Genomic DNA, 26,031 nt, shown 5'->3' with positions numbered 1-26,031 from the left:
AATATTTTGTTAAGAATTTTTGCATCTGTTTTCCTAAGGAATACTGATCTTGGGTTTTTGTTTTGTTTTTCTACTGTCTTTGGTTTTTGTATCAGATTTATACTAGCTTCATAAGATCAACTGGTAAGTGTTCCTCAACTAGTTTCTGGAGGAGATTGTGTAAAATTGCTGTTTATTCTTTAAACGTTCAGTAAAATTCTCCAGTGAAATCATCTAGCCTTAGAAATTTTTTTTAAGAGTTCTTGAAATATGAATTCAGTTTCCTCGGAATTATGGGACCATTCATATCAGCTGTTTTGTGTCTGTTTAGTTGTTCGTGTTTCTGTTTGTTTCTTTTAGATGTTTATTGTTTTGTTCGGCTGTTGAGCCTCTTGCCAAGCCTTTGTTGCTGCATGTGGGCTGGACGCGGGCTCCAGAGCGCAGGCGCAGAGGCTGTGCACGCGGCCTTGGTTGCCCCGTGGTGTGGCGTCTTCCCGGTGGAACGCGTATCCCCTGCATTAGCAGGTGGATTCTTTACTATTGGACCACCAGGGAAGTTCAGTTTGTGTTTTTTAAGGAATTGTTCCTTTTGATCTAAGTCGTCAGATTTATGTAAGTTAGTGTTCTCAGTTATCTCTTTGATTTCTTTGGGGTCTGTCGTGATAATCCCTGTTTTCTCCCCTGATTTTGGTAGTTTGTGTATTTTTGGTCTGGTTTGTCAGTGTTATTGATCGATTTAAAGAACTCTTTATTTTTAAATTATTCTTCTGTTTTACAGTTTATTATTTTATGTCTTTCATTATTGCTTTCTTTTTGGTGGTTTTGGGTTTATTTTGTTCATTCTTTTTCCCCGAAGACAGTAATTTTAACTCAGCTTCAGAAAAAGCTGTCACATGAATTTGGATTAGAAAACATGACAGTTAAGAGGTTTGGTTTTTCTGGAAACACAAGGAAGAGAAATAACCCTTAATAGGTTCAATGATAATTTTCTGGATCTTCCTTTTGCATCAAAAGCTATACATCTCCCCAAAGCACCTGCTCCAAGAGTAGTTTACTCTTTTTATCTCTGTCTAGCTGGGACAGGCTACTTCTCTTCCGCCTCCACGCCTCTCTTTCAGTCAGAGTGTGTGAATGCTAAAGACCTTGATCTCTGACCAGTCAAAGAACTGTCCTTTAAGCCAGCAAGCCACAGGCCAAAGCCCCACTCCCAGTCCCCATGGCAGAGGCCTCAAAGCTGACATTGTTTCTGCTGTCTCAGTGAAAGTCGCTCAGTTGTGTCCGACTCTTTGCCACCCCACGGACTGTACAGTCCATGGAATTCTCCAAGCCAGAAATACTAGAGTAGGTAGCCTTTCCCTTCTCCAGGGGATCATCCCAACCCAGGGATTGAACCCAGGTCTTCCACGTTGCAGGTGGATTCTTTACCAACTGAGTCACAAGGGAAGCCCTCCACTGTCTCAGGAAGAAGCGAAAAGCTGACCCTCAGCATAAACCAAGGCCTAACATGAAGAGAGAATGAAGGCGCCCAGGTCCAGAGTAGGCTGCAAACTGGGGGCAAGAAGAGGGAACTTTTGCAGTCATTCCATCTTTAGAAATAAGGGGAAAACTGGGCCTTTTCCATTATTGTGGTTCTATAAGGTATGCTACTGCTGAGCTCCAAGAGGATCTGCAAGCACAAACCTTTTCCTAGGTCCCACATCAAGTATCGGATCCCATTCCAGGTGTGATACAGGAGAGGGAAGACGAGTGCAAATTTAGCTGTGTGATCAGTGCTGGTCCCAAACACAGGGACTTCACAAGTTCCAAATGAGAATCAAAGCTCACAGGGACCAAGAGAAATCCCTGTACTCGAGGCAATACCAGTGCCACCGTGGCAAATGGACATCACCATGGAAAGAGACCAGTTGTAGATACTGATATGGGGAGACAAAGGACAATTTGAAATAGTGTTCTTTTCCAGAACCTCTCCATCTCTTCCTTGGCTGTGGTTCCCAAAGGAACAACATTACTGATACTGAACTGAGGACTAAGGTGGGCGTGGAGGCAATGATGGCCAACATGTCTCAACAAGAATTCAACCATCTTGGGGTCTGGCCTGGATGGAAGTGACCTGTTTTTTCCCTTCTAGTTTAGGTGATTTATTTGACTTTTTCCTCTTTTCTTATATAGCATTTTAGGACTGTAAAATTTCCTCTGACTATATAGCTTTTGGTGTGTTCCACAAATTTTACCATCTTGTAATTTCATTTTTAGTTCGCTGTATTTTTTACCCACTTTGAGACCTCTTCTTAAGTTACTGAGAAATGTGTTGTTTAGTGTCCAGGCAAATGGAGATTTTCCTATTATCTTTCTGTTAACTGATTTCTAGTTTGATTCCATTGTGGGTGGAGAATCCAATCTATGATTTCAGTTCTTTTAAATTTGTTGAGGTTTGCTTAATGGCACAGCATATGGTCTATCTTGGTATCTGTTCTGGGGACACTTGAAAAGAATGTATATCTGCTGCTGTTGGGTGTGGTATTTTTATAAATGTTGACTTGCTGTTGTTCAGTTGCTAAGTTGTGTCTGATTCTTTTGTGACCCCATGTACTGCAGCGCGCCAGGCCTCCCTGTCCTTCACCATCTCCTGGAGTTGGCTCAAACTCATGTCCTTTGAGTCAATGATGCTATCCAACTATCTCATCCTCTGTTATCCCCTTCTCCTCCTGCCCTCAGTTTTTCCCAGCATCAGGGCCTTTTCCAGTGAGTCGGCTTTTCGCATCAGATGGCCAAAGTATTGGGGCTTCAGCTCCAGCATCAGTGCTTCCAGTGAATATTAGAGTTGATATCCTTTAGGATTGATTGGTTTGATCTCCTTACAGTCCGAAGGACCCTCAAGAATCTTCTCCATTACTACAATTTGAAAGCATCAATTCTTTAGTGCTCAGCCTTCATTATGGTCCATGTCTCACATCCATATATGACTGCTAGAAAAAAACATAGCTTTGGCTGTTTGGACCTTTGTAGGCAAAGTATTGTCTCTGCTTTTTAATGTGCTGTGTAGGTTTATCATGGCTTTACTTCCAAGGAACAAGCATCTTTTAATTTCATGGTTGCAGTCACTGTCTTCAGCAGTTTTGGAGCCCAAGAAAATAAAATGTCAGTGTTTCCATTTTTTCTCCTTCTATTTGCCATGAAGTGATGGGACTGGATGCCACAGTCTTTGTTTTCTGAATGTTGAGTTTTAACCTGCTTCTTCACTCTCCTCTTTCACCCTCATCAAGAGGCTCTTTAGTTCCTCTTTGCTTTCTGCTGTTAGACTGATATCATCTGCTTATCTGAGGTTGTTGATATTTCTCCCTGCAATCTTTATTCCAGCTTTTGATTCATCCAGCCTGGCGTTTTGCATGATGTACTCTGCGTATAAGTTAAATAAGCAGGATGACAATATACAGCCTTGATGTACTCATTTCCCAATTTTGAACCAGTCTGTGGTTCCATGTCTGGTTCTTACTGTTGCTTCTTGACCTGCATATGGGTTTCTCAGGAGACAGGTAAGGTGGTCTGGTATTCCCGTCTCTTTAAGAATTTTCCACAGATTGTTGTGATCCACACTGTCAAAGGCTTTAACATAGTCAATGAAGCAGAAGTAGATGTTTCTCTGTAATTCCCTTGCTTTCTCTAAGATACAGTGGATGTTGGCAATTTGATCTCTGGTTCCTCTGCCTTTTCTAAACCTAGCTTCTCCCATCTGGAAATTCTTGGTTTTTGTACTGCTAAAGCCTAGCTTGAAGGATTTCAAGTCTTCATCTTCCGGTGTCGTATCTTTTTGCCTTCTCATGCTGTTCATGGGGTTCTCAAGGCAATAATACTGGAGTGGTTTGCCATTCCCTCCTCCCGTGGACCACATTTTGTCAGAACTCTCCACTGTGACCCGTTCATCTTGGGTGGCCCTGATGGCATGGCTTGTATGGCTTCATTGAAGCTTATGCAGCTTCATACACAAGCCCCTTCACCATGACAAGCTGTGATCCATGAAGGGGAAATGTTAATTAGACCCTGTTGATTGAGGTGTCACTGAGGTTTTCTGTACCTTCGCTGATTTTCTTTCTAATTGTTCTGTGCATTGTTGAGAGGGATGTTGAAGTCTCTTAGCTATAACGGTTTTCTCCTTTCTGTTCTGTCAGTTTTTGTTTAACATATTTTGCAGCTTTGTCGTGCATGTATACCAAATGTTTCCTTGCTGGATTGAATCTTTATTATATAATGTTCTGCTTTGTCTCCGGTAATTTTATTTGCTTTGGAGTTTACGTTTTTGTGTTGTTCAGTCACCACGTTGTGTCTGACTCTGCGAACCCATGGACTGCAGCATGCCAGGCCTCTCTGTCCCTCACCATCTTCCAGACTTTACCTTATCTGATTATTATTAACATAGCCACTTTTGCTTTCCTTTGATTAATATTTTACAAGATGTATCTTTTCCATTATTTTACTTTCGTCCCACCTCCACTGTTACATTTGAAGTGAGTTTCTTGTAGACAGCATATAGTTGTCATGTTTTTAAAGTTGCTCTCGCATCCCAGAATTTCAGAAATAAAAACAAAAATAAACAAATGGGACCTAATGAAACTTAAAAGCTTTTGCACAACAAAGGAAACTATAAGCAAGGTGAAAAGACAGCCCTCAGATTGGGAGAAAATAATAGCAAACGAAGCAACAGACAAAGGATTAATCTCAAAAATATACAAGCAACTCCTCCAGCTCAACTCCAGAAAAATAAATGACCCAATCAAAAAATGGGCCAAAGAACTCAACAGACATTTCTCCAAGGAAGACATACAGATGGCTAACAAACACATGAAAAGATGCTCAACATCACTCATTATCAGAGAAATGCAAATCAAAACCACAATGAGGTACCATTATACGCCAGTCAGGATGGCTGCAATCCAAAAGTCTACAAGCAATAAATGCTGGAGAGGGTGTGGAGAAAAGGGAACCCTCTTACACTGTTGGTGGGAATGCAAATTAGTACAGCCACTATGGAAAACAGTGTGGAGATTTCTTAAAAAGCTGGAAATAGATCTGCCACATGACCCAGCAATCCCACTTCTGGGCATACACACCAAGGAAACCAGATCTGAAAGAGACACGTGCACTCCAATGTTCATCGCAGCACTGTTTATAATAGCCAGGACATGGAAGCAACCCAGATGCCCATCAGCAGACGAATGGATGAGGAAGCTGTGGTCCATATACACCATGGAATATTACTCAGCCATTAAAAAGAATTCATTTGAATCAGTTCTAATGAGATGGATGAAACTGGAGCCCATTATACAGAGCGAAGTAAGCCAGAAAGATAAAGACCATTACAGTATACTAACACATATATATGGACTTTAGAAAGATGGTAACGATAACCCTATATGCCAAACAGAAAAAGAGACTCAGATGTATAGAACAGACTTGTGGACTCTGGGAGAAGGCGAGGGTGGGATGTTTCAAGAGAACAGCACTGAAACATGTATATTATCTAGGGTGAAACAGATCACCAGCCCAGGTTGGGTACATGAGACAAGTGCTTGGGCCTGGTGCACTGGGAAGACCCAGAGGGATCGGGTAGAGAGGGAGGTGGGAGGGGGGACCGGGATGGGGAATACATGTAAATCCATGGCTAATTCATTTCAATGTATAACAAAAACTACTGTAATGATGTAAAGTAATTAGCCTCCAACTAATAAAAAAAAATAAATAAAAAAAATAAAATAAAGTTGCTCTGCCAATCTGTCTGTTAATTGATATATTTATACCATTTGCATTTAATAAACTTATTGATATGTTAGTGCTTAAGTCTGCCATGTTATTTTTTGTTTTCTGTTTATTTTGATTTTTGTTTCTCTGTTTTCTTTTTCCTGCCTTCCTATAGGTTATTTGAGCATTTTTAAAACTTCTACTAAAGAGTTGGACATGACTGAGCAACTAAACAATAACAACAAATAATGTTTATTAATGTATCTTCTTGAATAGCTTTTCTAGCAATTGCTATAGTGGGCCTTATGTTATATATACATATACATAATACAGCACAGTCTGTTGATGTCATTTTACCAGTTTGAGTAAAGTGTTGAAATCTTACCTACCTTTACCTTCTTTTATCCTCCCCATTTATAATTTGCCTTAAATTTCTGTATTTACATTTAGAAACATCAGTGTTGTCATTTTTGCTTCAATCATTATATATAATTTAGAAACTTCAAAAGAAGGACAGCCTATTGATTTTTATTAATACAGTGTTTTTTTCCTTCTTTCTTGGTGTTCTAAAATTTCTTCTCTTTACATCCTTTCTTTTCAGAGAACTTTGTTTAGCTGTTCTTTAGCATAGGGCTGCTGATGACAGATCCTCCTTAGTTCTCCATCATCAGAAAATATGTTTATTTTCTGCTCATTTTTGAATGATGTTTTCACTGGGTAAAGGATTCTGGATTGGTAGTTTCTTTCTTTCAGAACTTAAAAATTATTATACCACTTTCTTTTGGCCTCCATGGTTTCTGACGAAAAATTTGCTATCTGAATTATTTTTCCTCTCAAGTGTCATTTTTCTCCAGATACTTTCAAAACTTTGTCTTTAATTTTTTTATGTTTAATTGTGATGTGTGTTGAAATGAGTTTCTTTAGGTTTGTCCTTTAAGGGTTGCTCAGCTTCTTGAATCCATAGGTTACATCTGTCACCAAATTTGGAAAGTTAGATGTTATTTTTCAGCTTTGCCTTCTCCCCGCCCCCAGGACTCTAATGACACAAATACTAGCTCTTTTGTTAGTTATACAAGTCCCTGAGCATCTCTTGATTTTTTTTTTCCCCTATTCATTCTCTTCCCCTGTCTGTTTTCTCTTCAGTCAGTCAGTTCACTTGCTCAGTCGTGTATGACTCTTTGCGACCCCCATGGACTGCAGCACTCCAGGCTTCCCTGTCCATTACCAACTCCCGGAGCCTGCTCAAACTCATGCCCATTAAGTCAGTGATGCCATCCAGCCATCTCATCCTCTGTCGTCCCCTTCTCCTCCTGCCTTCAGTCTTTCCCAGTGAGTCAGCTCTTCAGGTGGCCAAAATACTGGAGCTTCAGCTTTAGCATCAGTCCTTCCAATGAACACCCAGGACTGATCTCCTTTATGATGGACTGGTTGGATCTCCTTGCAGTCCACGGGACTCTCAAGAGTCTTCTCCAACAGCACAGTTCAAAAGCATCAATTCTTCGGCACTCAGCCTTCTTTATGGTCCAACTCTCACATCCATACATGACTATTGTTAAAACCATAGCTTTGACTAGATGAACCTTTGTCAGCAAAGTAATGTCTCTCTATCTTTCAATATACTGTCTAGGTTTGTCATAGCTTTTCTTCCATGGAGCAATCATCTTTTGATTTCATGGCTGCAGTCACCATCTGCAGTGATTTTGGAGCCTGAGAAAATAAAGCCTGTCACTGTTTCCATTTTTTCCCCATCTTATTTGCCATGAAGTGATGGGACTGGATCACAGATGTTTTCTCTTAGGATTAGGTAATTTGTAGTGTTCTTTCATTTCACGGATTCTTTCCTTTGTTCCTTCCTTTCTGCTGTTGAGCCTATCCACTTAACTTTTAATTTGAATTTGTATTTTCAGTTCTAAGATTTCTATTCAATTCTTCTTTATATTTCCTACATATTTGCTGACACTATTTTTGCTGAGGCTATTTTTTCATTTGTTTCAACTGTGATAGTAATTGCTTGTTGAAGCATTTTTACCATCCCTGGGTCAGGAAGATCCTCTGGAGAAGGGAATGGCAATCCACTCCAGTATTCTTGCCTGGAGAATCCATGGACTGAGGAACCTGGTGGGCTATAGTCCATGGGGTAACAAAGACTCAGACATGACTGTTTATTATTATTTTTACCATACTCATTTTAAAAATCTTTATCAGATAATTCTAACATTTGTGTCATTTCATTGTTAGCATCTATTGATTGTTATTTTTCTCAAATTTAAAATCTCCCTGATTCTTAGTATGATGAGTGATTTTTTAAAAAAATTTGAAGCCTGGACATTTTTGTATTCTGTGATATTGGCCCTTATTTAAACCTGTTTTATATAGCTTTCATGATACCACTTTAGAAGAGTGGTATCAATAAGGGCACTACCTTGTTATTACTCAGTAGAGATAGAATTCCAGGTTCCCCACTAAGCCTATTTTGACATTTGAGGTAGGACTTCTTACTGCTGGATATTGGATGGGAATTACTTTTCCACACATGGTTTCCATTGACACTTGGGAGGGACAGGTCCGCATTTCTGACCGCTGGAAATGAAAATTCCAAGACCCTACTTGGCCTTCTCTGACACCATCCCAGGAGGGGTATTGAGCTACTTTGTCACAGCCTTGCAAAGCCAGATATTTAGGTTCCCCACTCAGCCTTTGCTGACAGAGTAAAGGTTGGGTCACAGTTTTCCTCTGGTGTTTGGCTGAGGTAGAGTAGTAGTTGTTTAAGAATTCTCCTGTCCTGGTAACCTGTTCTCCTTCCTGGTCCTTTGTCTAGAGAGACTAACCCTTTTGGAAAAGGAAACCCAGGAGAACTCATCCCCATAAACTCTTCAGATCCTGAAGTCTTCATCTGGTCTGCCTTTTTCTCTCTACCTTTCAGAATATTCTTATGTTTGTTTTATGTATGATGTCTAGAACTTTTAGTTGTGCTTAGCAGGAGGAATATGGGAAAGTACATCTATTCCATTGTCCTGGAAGCAGAAGTAGTATATGCCATTTAATAAGAACATTTTGTAAAATAAATTAATGGAGAATGGAGGACTTTCCTATTTGATAATTAGAATGTGCTATTAAAAAACACTTGAGCTGGAAAATATATTAATACACAATAAAAGTATAGAAAGATCAATTGCTTGTAGACACCCAAAAATTTAGTAAAGAGAGTCATTTCAGATAAGTGAGGAAAGGAGGGATTAACCAGCAAATGATATTAGAATAATTAGCTAACCATTTACAAGAAGATAATCAGTGTCCTGCCTTATGCCAGGTAGGCAAAAGTAATAAATTTCAGATGGATTGAAAATCTAAATGAGAAACATAAAAGTATTATAAGGATGTAAATTCAAAGGTGGGGAGCTTTTCTAAGCAAGACAGAAATCCAGGAATTATTTAGGAAAACATTGAGAAATTAAAAAACATAAAATTGTAAAATGTTATATATTTAAAGGCTGATGTAGGTGATGGAAAATATTTGTAATACATAATAGGCATGCATTATCCTCTATAAATTGATGTCCTTTAATATATTTTATATACCAATAGATAATATCTTTTATATACTGATAGATCCTGTAAATTCTTTAGAAAAAGATATATTATTAAGTATAAAAATACCAAAGATATGTCAACTCATTGATTTCAGAAGACTAATGTAAAAACACATAATAAGAATTAAATACTGTACCATTTTTGTTTGTCAGTTTTAGTGAAATTACAAAGTATAATATCAAGTCCTGGTGAGGGAGATAGGTACTCTCATATCCTGTTAGTGGGAGCAGAAATTTTAGCAACCTTTTTGGAATGTAATTTAACAGTATCCATCTTAATTTTAAGTGCTTATTATATTCCTGGATACAGTGAATTTCATCTGTAGGAATCTGTCCTAAAAAGCAGAAGAGAATTTAAAGTTGTATGTGTAAATGTTTTATATGCTTATATTAGTAAGTATAAATACATTTGCTTATTTGTAATAGTAGATAATTAGTAATAGTAAATAGAAACAACATAAATGTCAGTCAACTTGGGGAATAGTTGAATAAGTTATGATATATTCATACAATGTGAGGTTATGAAAAAAGGGATGAGGCATCTGTCTTGAGAGTGTGTGTGTGTGTGTGTGTGTGTGTGTGTGTATGGATATCTTTGATATGTATTTAAATGATAAAAGCAACTTGCAGACCAGAATTCTATTTTCATTACGAAAAGTGCCTCCTCCCCCATCATCACACGTGTCATCTGATGATGGCCATCTCCGCTGGTTGGCAGGAGACTCTTGCACTAAAGGCTCCCATGTTTCCTTTCCATTGCATCATTTTTCTCTCCAGATTTGGTTCATTTTCAGCCTGGAGAAATATCTCTTCTGCTTGGCCACCGTGAAGTTGCTCTTAATTTTTTTCTTTTAATATCTGGTTTCACTTTACCCATACCCAGCTTCTCATTTGTAATCTGTTCTGTATACTTCCTGTATGCTACATTTTCAGGGATTTGATTTGTCTGAAAACATCAAGAATCTTTGTATACAGTATTTTTGGCCTGTCTTGTGGACTCGCACATACGGTTAGTTCCAAAAGGCCAGTGGTCATCTTCAACAAACCCTCTGTAATCAAATGTGCCCATTTCTGATCAGAGAGATAGATGTATATAATCTGAGGGAAAAAATAAGAAATAAACTGAACTCAGCTGTTAAAAATGGTTGCTTCTGGGGTATAAGATTGAATTGATAGGAGAGAGGAAGGATTAAAAAGAGGAGCCATAACAAAGGACTTAGAGTTTTACTCTATGTAAAGTATTTTTGAATATTGGACTTCAGGTGATTTTTAATTTTCAGGTTGTCCTGCATTTTCTAAATAAAATAAATTCAGAGGAGCTAAGTTATATATATTTGTTGCGTGAATGAAGTATGTAAACCAATTTGTATCTTTTAGATGAATGTCTCTATTACAAGCTTTTAGAAGTGGAGGCTGCAGAATATAGTGCCCGCTCTTCCAAACTGTATGAAGTTGGGGAAACTGAAGTAGGGAAATCTTTTTCCAGAGTAAGAATTCAAGAAAAGCAATCTAGAATGAGCATTCGAGTTTTCTAGCAAATTACTGAGATATCATCCATAGCTTCAGCCTTTCTTCTAGCTAGTTTGATAGTGATGATGATGATAAACAAGGACAGTCTTTCTAAAGTCTGCATTTCTGTTTTTCTCTGACAGAAATGACATCAGATGTACCACCTCTGGGTCCGGCCATTGCCTCTGGAAATGCTGGGCCTGGGATTCAAGGTGGAGGAGCCATCGTCCAGAGGGCTATTAAGCGGCGACCAGGGTAAGTTTGAGTGTAGTGTGTCATGAACGCTTCTCCTTTAAACCACCTCATTTTGTTAGTTACTAAACCCCTTTTCCTAACCCTCTTGCTTCTTCTGGCTGCTTATTACACTTCTTTCAGATAACTTTATTTAGTCCCTGGATTTTTCTTTGTGTGGAATTGATGTTTTTATCTAAGTTGCTTAGAGGCAGTTTTATTTTTTTTTTAAACCAAAAATCTATGCAAGGTAAAGGACTGTAGCTAAGCCCAAAGATTTCACTGTTGCTGAGAAAATTTCGCTGCTTTCATTAAGCTTTGTATCTCCATTCTCAGAATCTTTTTGGTAGGCTTTTTACTTTCCTGAATTTAGACAATGCTGAAATCTAGAATATTTTCCCTTTAAGTTATTGATATGTTGCCTCATTGGGAATCCAGAGTCCATTTGGTTCCAGAATTATTTATTAAATGCCTAATTAGTGTAAGGCATTGTGTGATTGCTTCTAGAATACGAAGGTAAATAAGGCACAGTCCTTGTCTCTAAGTTGCTTATGTTCTTAAAGGGATAATCATCACACACATAAATGTAATTCAATATAGAATACGCCAGGTTTGGTAAGAAAGGAACAAATACAGTGCTGTGTATTTCACTGTATGGAAATATCACCATTGGTTGGTAGAGGTTGGGAAAGGCTTCAGAAAAGAGATTGCTTTAGAAAGGCCTGGGAGAATGGGTAGTATTTTAGCTACTTTAAATTTTCTATTTTTTTCTTTCTTTTGTTTTAAAAAATTCTGTAGCTAATGATACACCTAGTCTTTAAGTTTCCTCCTACCTATAGTAATGCAGGAGTGTTCTCTACCTTAAGATGGTAACAGAATAACATATTAAGGCTTTTTGTGTCTCCAAGAAGTAATTAGTTTACTGAGGCATAGGGTGAATAAGTAATTTACCCAAAGTTTTAAAGCTAGTAAGTGGAGGATCTATAATGTAAACCTTGAGAGATTAGCTTTAGAGTCTGCTCTCTTAAACACAGTGTTAAGATTATGTATAATCTTAACAATTAGAATCAGAATCGGTATTAATATCAAAATTAAGAGATTGGCTGAGAAAGTTATATTGAAAGTGTACAGCTATTAGAAGTGGCAAATATATATTAGTACAGAAAAATGTTCATAATATATTGAGAAATGAGGTTACAGTATATGTAATATATCAACTCCTATCAGAAAAACATATGTATATAACACATGCATAGCCAAAAAACTGAAAGGATACTTATCAGTTAGTCTGGATGATGGGATTATGGGTGATTTATTTTTTCTTTTGTTTTTAATTATTTCTACATTTTCTGAAGTGTTTGTATTACTGGTAAGGAGGAAAATATATTAAAAGAAATAATACATTTTTAAAAAGAAATATTAGAAAATGTAGAAAGTTAGAAGACTAGTAGTAAAGCAATCATCTTACTACCCAAATTTATCTCCCATTAGTTTTTTTGCATAATTACTTCATTCTTTATATCTAGTTATAATCATATATTTGTTTTTGTAGCCTAGTCTTTTGATCTAATTGTGTAAAATAACTCTTTTTCCCATACTGTTACGTATTATATAGAAACATAATTTAAAATAGTTACATAGAAGGATGTACTTAATTTCTGTTTTGGGAAGTTAAAACAGTTTTGAAGATATACTATTACATTGTAATGCTTAATGAGTATCTTTGTACATAAATTTTTTCTGAGTTGTTTATTTAGGATAGAGTCTTAGACATGAAGTTATTGGGTCAGTAGGTTGATTTTGACATGTGATCTGGGGCTACAGGGAGGAAGAAAAATGGGCACTTTCAGGATTAATGCTATGTACTTCATATATAATCCATTTAGAGGCCTCTAATATCAGGTTATCACTCTAATGGAGATGCCAAGATCACTGGATTAAGGTGGTAACATGAGTTACATTTTAATTCAGTATAGAGATTAATAGGAGATTGCCTCTCTACCTATAATCTTGCCTAATCCCTTGAAATGAAGGTCGCCTCTTTTTTCACTAAGCATCTATAGCTTATTGATTGTGCTCCTCATATGATGCTTTCTCATTTTCACTTATATATTTATGTTTGTCTAGGAGAAGAAGCCTTTGAGGGCAAATCTTTTGTTTTCAACTCATCTAGTACACTATCTGGAATGTAGCATGTATTACATGTTCCTTGCATGAATGAAGGAAAGAAACATTATTTAACAATCTTCGGGGAATTCTCTTGTGGTTCATTGATTAAAATTCTGCGCTTTCAGAGCTGCTACTGCTACTGCTGCTGCTACTCCTGCTGAGTCGCTTCATTCATGTCCGACTCTGTGTGACCCCATAGATGGCAGCCCACCAGGCTCCCCCATCCCTGGGATTCTCCAGGCAAGAACACTGGAGTGGGTTGCCATTTCCTTCTCCAATGCATGAAAGTGAAAAGTGAAAGTGAAGACACTCAGTCTTCAGTTGCTAAGAGTCCGACTCTTAGCAACCCCATGGACTACAGCCCACTAGGCTCCTCTGTCCGAGGGATTTTCCAGGCAAGAGTACTGGAGTGGGTTGCCATTGCCTTCTCCATTTCACAGCTGAGGGCTCATATTTGGTTCTACTTGGGAACTAAGATTCCACAAGCTGTGCAGTGTGGCCAAACAAAAACCCAACCTTCGGAGGCCTTAAATCACTTCCTTATGGAACATCACTGTTTTGAGAGATATTTCAGAGAGCTGGTAACATAGCCTAGAATAGACTATAGAAATGAAAAATAAAGACCTGAATTACCCATACTGATGTTTTCCTTGTCCTTTTTGAGAAGATTCCTTCTCCTTTTGTGAGGTTGTATTCTGATGTAAAACTTTGACAAAGGTGGATTGCTACCCTCGGAAAATAAAGGTAGCAGTAGTCACTCTTTTTAAAGAAAAAAATTACTTATTTACTTGCTAAACTGCTTCAGTCATGTCTGACTCTTTGCGACCCCATCAATGATAGCCCGCCAGGTGCCTCTGTCCATGGGATTCTCTAGACAAGAGTTTTGGAGTAGGTTGCCATGCCCTCCAGGGGATCTTCCCAACCCAAGGACTGAACCCATGTCTCTTTATTTACTTATTTATCATTTATTTTTGGCTGTGCTGGGTTTTTGTTGCTGTGTACAGGCTTTCTTTAGCTGTGGAGAGCAGAGGCTACTCTCTAGTTGCGATTTCTGGGCTTCTCATTGTGGTGGCTTCTCTTGTTGCGGAGCTCGGGCTTCCTGTGCACAGGCTCAGTAGTTGTGGCACATGAGCTTAGTTGCCCTGCGGCATGTGGGATTTTCCCAGACCAAGGATCGAACCTGTGTCCCCTGCATTGGCAGGCAGATTCTTAACCGCTGGACCACTAGGGAAGTCTGGTACTCATTTTTGATTGACCAATTTCTTTGCCCAGTTTGGTTCAACAAGGAAGAGGTAGTAAGTATATCTTTGCTTATGTCCACTTCCTCTTTTCCTTCTTCCTTTTGAGTGAGTGTTCTGATAGATTGTGGGTTTAGAATTTTAATTTTTTTTAATATTCTGTGTTATCAGTAGTCTTATAATATTTTTTGTTGACTTTCCTCAGATTGGATTTTGATGATGATGGAGAAGGGAACAGTAAATTTTTGAGGTAAGATCATAAAATTTTATCTAGGTCTCTGATATTAAAAATTAATTATCTTTATGACTCATATTTTTGTCTTTAGACCTGAGGAGAGTCCTTCATCCTAAAACTAAAATTTCCTGTTATACCCCATACAATTTCCAAGCATTCTGGTAATAACTCCAGAGGAAAGTGCTCAATGAGAAGAGAGTACAGAATTTACAAGACCCTCTGTATCAGTTACCTGTAGTTGTGTGGCTTAAAAATAACAATGATTTATTATTTCTTACAATTCTGTCGATTGGTTATTCTGCTGATCTTGCTGATTCTTAAGACTGCATTCAGCTGCCTTGTCATCTGGGAACTGGACTCAGATGATAATGCTGGGTATCTCTCTCTCTCTCTCTTTGTTTTTTTTTTTTTTTTTTTTTGTGGTCATTTCTCCTTAAAGAGGGCAGACTTGAGTTTCTTTACATGGTGATGGCTGTAATACAAAGGGCAAGTTTCAGTCCAAGTGCTTATTATCAAGCATCTGCTTTGTATTGACATTTGCTGTTGTCCTATTGGCCAAAGCAAGTCATATGTCCAAGTTCTGACTCAATATGGGAGTGGGCTGCACCAGGTAGTGAATTCTGCAAGGAGTAATTAGTTGGGAGGTCATTAATGTACTAAAGTTGCCCTGTGATATTCACTGATTTCTCCTACAGAGCGGGAATTGAAATTTGTATCCTTGTAGTACTGAACCTTCTAGCGAACTGAAAATGAACTTTTCAGTATATTGATGAAGGAGTACTTTCAGAGAAAGGAAATTTCTATTCTTGCATAAGACCAGTTACTTGGCTTTGTGGGGGTTTTTTTGGGAGGGTGGGGTTGGTGCTGTGTTGGGTTTTAGCTGCAGCATGCAGGATCTTCGTTGCTACATGTTGGATCTTTAGTTCATCATGTGGGACGTAGTTGCCTAACCAGGGATCGAACTCAGACCCCTTGCATTGGGAGCATGGAGTCTTACCCGTGGGACCACCAGGGAAGTCCTTACTTTGCTTTGCTTTGAGGTCAGGAAAGCAGTAAGAGTCAAAGAATGGAAGGTAACCTTGACTACACCCCGCCTTTTTTTTCTTTTCAAAGTTGAAAATGCTACCTAGGTAATGTCTACATTGCAGAGTAACACATATTTGAAAAATAAATAAAGGAGCCCTGTTCTTAAAAAAATTTATTTTACTATGTGAGTTTCTGGATTTTATTATTTGAACTAAGTTCTTAAAAGAAATATAAACATACTTTATCACAAAATTGTTAAACAGTACAAGGTTATATGTAATGAAAGTACATCTTCACTTCATACCTTCAGAATCCTTCTCCTGAGACTGTAGTTTCCAGTTTATTAAATATCCTTCCACAGATATTCAGTGCATATGTAAGTGTATTTAAATGCACTCACATGTGTGCATATACAGTCATTGTCTCCTCATTTTTTGTTTTTATACAGAAGATGCCCATATTGTAAATTGCTTGCCATTGTTTAGTTTTATAGTGCTTAGTTGAGTCAGTGACATCTGTCTATCTATTATTATTGTTTTTGCAGTATTTAAAGTTAAAGTTCATGTGTTTAGCTTCTGTCCAGCTGTGGAACACTGCCAGATATTCTCGAAAACAACAAGTGTGACTTGGCTACCATAAAGAAATAGTCGCAAAATATTGGAGAAAGCCATTTTCCAAGAGACGTCTTGAGCATTAATGACTGTCAGCAAATGTAAAGAGGGGAAAAGATTTCAGTTTCTATGCAAGAATAGACTTTTTCCCACACAGTTCCAGTGCACATTCCTCCAATTAGGAATCCCTAATTATAATAAATATAATAGTAGTAGTAGATGTGCATATGAATGTGATAGAGGTAATCACTAGTCTTATTTATTCCTGTCATTTAGCTCTAGCCCTGAGCCATTGCTTCCATTCCACAAAATCTGGTAGTCACAAACTACACACAAATTTTAAAACGTTTATTTGTCCTTTCCCCAACCTTAAAAAGAAGTTTTCATAATTGATCTTACCAAATAGGTCATTATGCATGCCCAGGAGAGTCATCACCAAATTTTTTTTACTTAATCATTAGAACTTTTATTTTTCCGGCTTCATGGCTTGCAGGATCTTAGTTCCTCAATCAGGAATTGAACCCATGCCCCGGGCAGTGGAAATACAGAGTCCTAAACAGGAATTCCCGGTACATTTTTTTAGTTGGAATTTTCCGCTTTGGTCTGAGAGTGAAAGTCTTACTTGCATTGTGTCTGTAAATTTGTAAATCAGCTTAATACTTGGTGGATACTTGGTGGATTAAATCAGTCTCCTTGGTGATGCAAGTTGTAATTTATTACCTCTTTTCATCACTTTGTTCAAGTGTCATTTTGTTATATTCTCCAAACAACACCATGAAATAATTTGTAAGAATATGAAGGATTTGAAATTCTACATGCAATATCAGAGTTGCTAGTACTAAAATAATGCTCTCAAGCTCAAAGAAATGCAGGTATAAATCCACCAGGGGGTTCTTGACAAGATGAAGATTATAATTTGTTAGGTCTCGGATAGTGCCCAAGATTCTGCATTCTTACAGATTCCTAAGTGATGCTGCTGCTTCTGGTCCACTGACCACACTTTGAGTAGCAAGGACCTGGAAGATACATTCTTGAGATTCAAAGTTAATATGTAAATTATAGGTCTCTTTTTTCATCAAGAGTTTGTAGCGTGTCATTTATAGTATATTTTGTGTCTTAGAAACAAATAATTTGTCCTTGAGCTGAAATTCCACTACACCTCTATGTCTGCTCTCCAGTTATTTTCAAAGAAAAATTTTGGGATCAAATCAGTTGAGGATTTATATAGCCTGTGAAGTGTAAATTTTGGCTGTAATTGGAATAACTGGCTTAACTGAAAATTTTGTGAGTCTTACCTGTCTCACAAAGGCTCTTTCTGCCCAAAGGGGATGGATTTTTGTTATGTCCTGTGGCAGTGAGAAGAGGAAAATTTAGATCATCCGGAGAAGAGAGTGGTGTTTTCATAGTTAGGTTTACCTCGTTCAACACATCCTCCTTTGTGGTTTCTGTAGTAGCAAACAGGATTCATCAGCTTATTAAATAGAAGTTGTTGAGATGAATGGATTGTGTTTTCTTAATCAAAGAGATGTTGTTCATTGTTTAAATCATAATTTAAGACTTTAGAAACTTTTGCACATCAAAGGAAGCACAGTGGAAAGGTAACCTATGGAATGGAAGAAAATATTTGCCAATCGTATATCTGATGTGATACTTGCAGAACTCCTGTAACAGAAAACAACCTGCTTAAAAAATGAGCAAAGGATTTGAATGGGCATTTCTCCAAAGAACATACACAAATGGCTAAAAATCATATGGAGAGACACTCAACATTACTAATCATTTAGAGAAATGCAAATCAAAACTACAATGAGTAGGCTTAGAATGCTACCATCAAAAAATCCAGAAAATAGCAAGCACTGTTAAGGATATGGAGGAATTGGAACTCTTGTGTACTGTTGGTAGGAATGTAAAATGGTACGGCCACTTTGGAAAACAGTACAGAGGTTCCTTGAAACATTAAAAACAAATATTATATGATCCAGCAGTGCCACTTCTGGTTATATATCCAAAAGAATTGAAAGCAAGATCTTAGAGAAATTTGTACACTCATGTTCACTGCTCCATTTTTCATAGTAACTGAGAGGTGGAAGCACCCCAGATATCTACTCACAAATGTAATACTACTCAGCCCTAAAAAAGGAATTTCTGTCACATACTACCACATGGATGAACCTTGAGGACATTATACTAAATGAAATAAGCCTGTCAAAAAAAGATAAATACTGTATGATTTCACTCATGTGAGGATGTAAAGTAGTCAAAATCAGAGAGACAAAGTGGAGTGGTGGTTGTCAAGAGCCAGGGGTGGCATGGAGACAGAGAGAATGAGAAGATGGTGTTCAGTAGCTATAGAGTTTGTTTTTCAGTGTGAAAAAGTTCTAGAGATACTTTGTACACCAGTGTGAATTTAATTAGTGCTACTGAGCCATATACACTTAAACGTGGTTAAGATGGCAAATTTGATGTTACATGGTTTTTGACGTAATCAAAGAAAAACAAAACTATCCCTAACCTCGGGGAGGCATTGACAGGGAAGTCAATTGTACCCTCATGAGCTCAACATCTTTTTTTGGAATGTTTGGTAAGTAAGAGTAAAGGAGACATTAGAAAACAGACAAATAATAATCATGGATTTTTAAGTTCTGTGAGATGATATTATCTCTATTGCTTTGTGCTGCCTTTTCAATTGGGTTTTTTTGCTGAATATTTTTACCCCTTTCTGGTTCTCCTTTCATAGAGATAACAAGTATAATGCCTTGGATTAATCTTTTTTTTTCTCCTTCAGGTGTGATGATGATCAGATGTCTAATGATAAGGAGCGATTTGCCAGGTAATGTAGTAGAGCATCTTGGTCCTTGATGTGGGACCAGGCAATTTAAAAATTCTTAGTTTTAATTTTTTCTCAATGAGAGTTAATTTCTCTGCCCAGTCTCAACTGGTGAAAATTAGTATTATGATTGTTGTTTATGGTCAGGTAACACGGCTTCAGACTTACGGTGCCAAACTAAGGGTATACCTAAACAATGTTTTTATGTATGTGATAAATAGCTATACATTGTGCTTACTGGGTGTCCACAGAAACACAAACAATGTGAATTTCTTAGTTGCATTTATTATTAAGTGGATCTACAAAACCTGTACAGATAACGATTTTATTCTTTTAAAGATGACAGCAAATAAACAATTTATACAGAGTGCTATTTTTATTGAAATACATTTGTTTAAGTTACCTGTCTAGAGGATGAAAAATACTTTGGTTTATATTAAACAAATCCTCTCAACTCATACTGGTTTATTCTTAGAAAGTTTATTCTGTATATTGTTAAGCAGTAAATTATTTGTTTTTTAAAAATTGAATTTGCAGCCATATCAGAAAAGGGAATAATCTAAAATCCAATGCTTAGCTAAGCAATTACTACTTATTCATTGCTGATGCTGCTGGTCTGGAGCCCATACGTTGAGAACTGTTGATGTCAAGGGTTAAGCAATATCAATCAGAGTAGTTTTAAACTACTCTGAAGCAGTGAGATGCCATCATAAGCTTTGAATGAAGTGATAATGTATTAATATAAAATGCATGTGGAATTTTTCTCTAGTAGCTTTATGTAGGACTCATTGAAGAGCAGCACTGTAGTCAAGAAGGTAAATGGGATGCCACTGGTAAAATGATAAAATGGTGAGGGCCTGCCTGGGCTAGAATGGTGGCAGTAGCAGTGGAAAAGGAGCAGACTTAAAGGTTTCTGAAGAATTTGTTGTTACTTTAAATCTGAAGTAGGTATTTACAAATGCTTTAGGATGTGAATCATCTCTCAAATGAGAAGTTTATAGTAGATACTTGGGCAGTAGTTTTTTAAAAACTGCATTAGAAAGTGAAGCCATCAAATAATAGTGGTGGTATGGGTTTCAGTCTCTTGACTGAAATTCCAAAAAGCTATGAAAACATGACCTGAATTGTTTTAGTCTTCATTTGTCTTGCTTAATGTAAATATTTATACATCCTGCATTTTATTTGGAAATATTGAAGTAGATAAGGGATTATGGATCTGTATTGGTAAGAGTGGTAATCGTAATTTTAGATATTTAACTTGCAAACAACAGAGCTCATTTCTTTGTGGGATCGTAGTTCCATGACCAGGGATTGAACTGGTACCCTCAGCAGTGAATGTGTGGAGTGCTAACTGCTGGACTGCCAGGGAATTCCCAGAACTCATTTCTTTAAGATTTGTTAAACTAGTTTACCTCAAATATTCTTGTTTGGGATTCAGTAGAGGGTCTTCAAAAGATGAAATGAATTTTCCCAACTTTTTGAAAAAATATTTGTAGCTTGTTAAGGAATTACAATAACCCAGTGAATATGAAACTTTACTTAATACCACCTTTTTCTTTCTCTTGTCAATATGCATACGTTTTCACATGGTTCTTGTCATTACTGTGTTATTTTTTTGTCTCTTTTTTTCTCCCCTGCTGACCATTTTCTAGAAATTTCCCTATGTATTGATAAAGTCATTGTAGTTGTCATTTTTTAATAGCTGTTTTTTCAACCTGTTAATATATCATACTTAGATATTTTTTCTTAATCTGTTCTTAATCTCTTTATATACATGTACTTATGTATATATTTAAGATGGAATTGATTACTGATAAACTGAACTACCAGTGCCAACTACCAGCGTTTTTCTTCATTTGCCACAAACCCTTATAGTATTTCAGTTATTCAGAGAAAGTTAGTGGTAATCCTTTGTAGCCCCCTCCAGGGAAGAGGGAGTTAATCTAGGATCCAGCAATGTTATGGCTTTATTGCAGAGAAATGGAAAAGTGACAGAAGAGAAATGTACCACTTCAAGATCAAGTCATTGATGGGGATATACTCGATACCTAGCTCTTGGTTTTATTTATATAATTCTCCCGGGAAACCTGGTTGGTTATTTTCTCTGTGAGCACATGTGTGCTGTATGTGTATTATAGAGAGATTGTATTTGTGATCACTTGTTTGACGTTCTTAACATGATTTACTGCTTGATTTTTTTTTTTCAATGTAGAAATAGCATATGTGGATATTAGTTTCTTTGCAGATTGGAAGCAGTATGTGAAAATGGTATCCTCTTGTTTAGTTCTTATTCAAATAGTATGTCTGCTTGGTTTCTGAAGAGATAATTGGCTTTCTGTGCTCAGATTATGTTCATTTATAATGAATATTGGACTTGCTTTTATGTTGACCTTTGTCCTGTGAGTTACTTTTCCTTTATTCTGACAAATAGTTTTGTCGAGTTACAGGCAAGGTTCTTGTCTATATTTTCATTTCCCCCTCTCTTCTCTGTATCTGTTTTTTTTTCTGTTATCTTCTTCCCTTCCCTTCCCTTCCCCCTTTTCTCCTCCCTCTTTCCTCTTTCCCTTTCTCCCCTTCCTTCTTTCCTTCCCCCCTTTTCTTCCTTCCTTCCTTCTTCCCCTTCCCTTCCTTCCTTTCTTTTTATTTTACGTTTAGCTTAGTTCATTAATTCTGTTTTTAGGTCGGATGATGAGCAGAGCTCTGCGGATAAGGAGAGACTCGCCAGGTAGGAAAATGGTGTCTTTTAGCACGATGAAGTGGATGCTGCTGTTTTTCTATCCTTTTTTTATTTCTGCTCTTTTCTTCCCCTTTCTCTTCATGTTTTTCTTTGTCTGTGGCAAGAGAGGACAAGATTTTTAGAAGTTTGTATATAACAGGAACTTTGGCTTCCCCCAGCAGAAAGTGGGTGAGTTGAGGGAACTTAGGAATTTAAGAAATTGCTATTAGTTTTATAGATTTCTCTTTATCTTAGCACACTAAGTTTTGCAGAATAAAAAGCTTTTAGAAACAGTGCCGCTGTGCCAGTCAATACTTTAGCAGGAAAATACTGTTTTATCAGAAAGCCAATAAATATATCTGTGTTTGCAATTAGTTCCTAGTCTTTAGACCTCAGTATTTACTCCACACCCTTCTAGAAAGCTCACCCTTATTTTCCTGGATACACTCACAGCCTAGATTACCTTGTCACAGCGGTACTGGTGTGGCTTTGGTGAATGAATCTTGTGGTTTCTTAGAAAAGCTTAGTAGCCTTGATGTGGCTATTTAAAAGATCAGTCTTCTGGATTTCACTGTCAGAAACCTGTCAGATACAAGGAAATGGGTGCTTTATGTTTAAGAGTAGAATTTTATGTTTCTCGGGCAGAGTAACTAAATATGGACTGACGCTCTGAGACCTGTTGTTACCTCTTTCAGCAGGGTCTTAGTCTCATTTTGCTGCCATTTTAACTTATGTCTGCTAATGCTTTCACGTTTCAGAAAACTGGTGTGGTATGGTGGGAAGAACATTGCATTCATTGGGAATGGGGGCCCTTGGAAAAGCCCTTGGTTAACTGCTGGACATTAGTTTGCTCTAATCATGAAAAAGAGATTTAAGTTGGATTCATTGTTTTCTTTTTGTTTGTTTGTTTTGGCAGAGAACTTTTGTTCAGATAGAATCTTTAGTGGTAATAGAAGTCCATAAAAAAGAGAAAACAAAGCTGCTCAAAACAGAAACAGAAATGCAGTATGTTGTTTGAGTCTCTCCTTGAAGCATTCCTATGGAAGATACTGAGGAACTGTTAGGCTTTTCAGAAATCCAATTTGAAAAATATTGAATTATACTTTTAGCAGTAATTTTACCCTGATTTTGAGGAAGTCAGTATTGGAGATGTTTTCTGCTTACCGTGGTGAGATCCAGATTGTCTGTTTTCAGGCCTTTAAGCATCTTCCTTCCTATTCTCCAGTTCACTTTGTCCCAAATTGGGCATCCTAAGGGACTTCTAGTAAATGGCATCTTATAAATCTCTTGAGCTCAGTGTACTGGCACCACACCCAGATAGAGAAGCTAGGGCCTTGTCCATTAGGGGGACAAGTAGAACTTCCAATTCTGCCTTCTAGTGTTGAGAATAAGAGAGACACTTAGAACAAACAATATTTTATAGACCAAGGGAGTCTATATTAATCAATTCTCGTATCAACTGTTGAGCAACATACTTCTGTTGGAAAAAAATTTGTCATTTTATGTTTTTAGCCTTTAAAAAGTTCCATTGGTAAATAAGAAATCAGCCAAGCTGAGGAACTTAAGTGAATAAAATCAACGTTTTTTAAGACTGTCATTTCTTAAAACACTTTTTGTTCTGAGGGAGTGGTAATTTACATAGAAAGTGAAGTTTCCAGGAGTTAGAGAGATTGGCTGGTATCCGCTTGTACTCTTGTCTACCTTGTTAGTTTCTAATTCCATGCTTGCTCTGCATGAGAAGCTTGGCAGACCTTACTCTAACATCTGAGACTTAAGCACCACTAAATCTAAGTACCGCATTTCTTCAGCAGCTCACTTGGTATCCATGTCACTCTCTCTGCTCCCAAGTGGCCAGATATGACCACCTGGATGGGGTTTCTCCTCTCTCTCTCTCCACGCAGGGAAAACCACAGTGAGATTGAACGGCGACGACGGAACAAGATGACAGCCTACATCACAGAACTGTCAGACATGGTACCCACCTGTAGCGCCCTGGCTCGGAAACCGGACAAGCTCACCATCTTGCGCATGGCCGTTTCTCACATGAAGTCCTTGAGAGGAACTGGCAACACAGCCACCGACGGCACCTACAAGCCGTCTTTCCTCACTGATCAGGTCTCTGGGAAGCACACGTGAGGGGGTCTAGAATTTTTTGAAAGTTTTGATCTTTTGGGGGTGGATGCCCATAATCCTGAAGTGTGTGTTATATTGGGAATCGGAGCAGAGCTGAATCTGTAGATTCTTTAAAGGACAGGAATTCAGTTCTGAAGGAAATATTCAGGTTATAGGAAAGTCAGTTTTGATCCCTGACTATGCCATTTATTAGCCTTGAAACAGAAGTAGAGAGGAATTGTGAAAACTATTTAGCACGCTGACAGGTATTTTAAAACTTTACTTATGAATCCAGTCTGCAGGGTAGAAGAACAGTGGGATCTCAGGGATGACTGTGTTCGTGGAACCAGTCCTTTTCCTTGGCTTTAGGGTTATAGAAGATGAAAGTAATATATTTCTTTTTCTTGAAGCAGCTTCCAGTTTTAGTGATGAAAGGAATCTAACAGGGAGTTGTTGTTGCTTAGAGATATGCTCTGTTACATTCGATGCACTATGAGAGAAATAGAAGGTAAAAACATTTCCAGCTTTTCAGAAACTCAGTTTGAATATGAATATGTGAGTAGCAGGATACACACATAAGTGAAAAATGAGAAAAATGCATATGGGAAGAAATGCCTTTAAAGAACTTATTAACAGTTTATGTAGGATTAAATACATGTGTTGGCTTCCCCCATGGCTCAGCGGTAAAGAATCTGCCTGCAATGCAGAAGATGCGGGTTCCCTCCCTGGGTCGGGAACATCCCTGGGAGGAGAAATGGTAACCTACTCTAGTATTTCGCCCGGGAAGTCCCGTGGACAGAGGGGCTGGCGGGTTACAGTTCATAGGGTTTCAGAGAGTCTGACACAGCTGACAGACTGAGCACACGGACACACACAGATACATATATACTAGCGGGATGGCTGAAGCAAACAGAGTGGCTGGGCCTGAGTCAGAACAGTCAGCAAAGACTTCAGAGAGTATAAGGTAGCCATGTTCTGTTTTGATTGTTGAAAGTATCACTTATTTATTGCAGAAAATTTCAGAAAATACAGGAAGTATGAGGAAGAAAAAATTGACCTGTAATGCCATCCTTTTATTCAGAGGATCAGAAGGAAGGAAGGAATGTGGTTTGGAAGAAAGCACTAAAACTTTTCCCAAATAGGATGGTCTATATGAAAGCACATATAGCACAGATTATATATATATGTACATTGAAAAAGCTAATCAATTTGTACTGACAGAACACATATAGATATTGATTCAATAGTTTCCAATTAGGCACTTTTTGTGATCTAACCAAGTACTTTGTGCTGTTAGAAATGTAAAGATGGTAAGAGGTAGTCACAGGTAAAAACATGTGTAAATAAATAAATCATGATGTAAACACAGAATCCAATCTGTATCAGAGGTACAATAATAAGTCCTGTAGAAGTGTAAATATGGAAAGCGAAGAATAGGGGAGTAGTGTTGTAAATACTGGGAATAGCTTGATTAAAAGCACTGTGAGAATAATCACGTTATTCAAGGAAAATCAGTTTAGCATGCCCTGGGAGATGATAATGGGAAGATAGGCTGGGACCTGATGAAGGAATAATTAAGTGTTATGTTAAATAACTTAGATATTAATTTTTAGGCAATGGGTAGCTATAAAAAATGGGGTAGTATTTTGAGGATGGATTGGAAAGAGTGAAAGCAGGGAGACCATTAGTCTTGGCATGAGATGACATTATATCCAAAAATAGAATTGATAAGCTGAGTTATCACTGGAGTGTGAGAGACTAGTTAGATTTTTTAGACCTATACCCTGAGAGGAAGGGGATACTGTTAGTCAAGAAAGAGAGTGCTGGAAGAGCCCAGAGGATTGTTTTTAAAGAGGGAGATAAGGCTGGGTTTTGGATGTTGAAATTGAATTGCTGATAGAGTGTCTTATTTGGAGATGCTTAGTAGATTTAGGCAAGTCTGGAAATGTAGACTTGGGTATCATTTCGTAGTGGAGAAGTGGATATGATTTCTGAGAGAGAGAGTATGAAATAAATAGAGGAGAGAAGTTAAGATAGAATGTTGGAATTGCCCGC

At 37.6% G+C, this 26,031-nt stretch overlaps 1 protein-coding gene across 1 annotated transcript in view; it reads left to right on the top strand.

Annotated features, from left to right (window-relative positions):
* ARNT (aryl hydrocarbon receptor nuclear translocator) overlaps window positions 1-26,031 on the top strand; it is a 67,735-nt gene that overhangs the window by 18,697 nt on the left and 23,007 nt on the right. The window contains exons 2-6 of the mRNA XM_020912157.2: window positions 10,955-11,066; window positions 14,655-14,699; window positions 19,107-19,151; window positions 21,829-21,873; window positions 23,766-23,979. Coding sequence (XP_020767816.1) covers window positions 10,955-11,066; window positions 14,655-14,699; window positions 19,107-19,151; window positions 21,829-21,873; window positions 23,766-23,979 — 461 coding nt within the window. The remainder of the gene's footprint in view (window positions 1-10,954; window positions 11,067-14,654; window positions 14,700-19,106; window positions 19,152-21,828; window positions 21,874-23,765; window positions 23,980-26,031) is intronic.

This window comes from Odocoileus virginianus, chromosome 5 (assembly GCF_023699985.2).
Source record: "Odocoileus virginianus isolate 20LAN1187 ecotype Illinois chromosome 5, Ovbor_1.2, whole genome shotgun sequence".
Classification (NCBI taxonomy): domain Eukaryota; kingdom Metazoa; phylum Chordata; class Mammalia; order Artiodactyla; family Cervidae; genus Odocoileus; species Odocoileus virginianus.
Note: the sequence above shows the minus strand (reverse complement) of the source record. Positions and strands in the feature narration are given on the sequence as shown.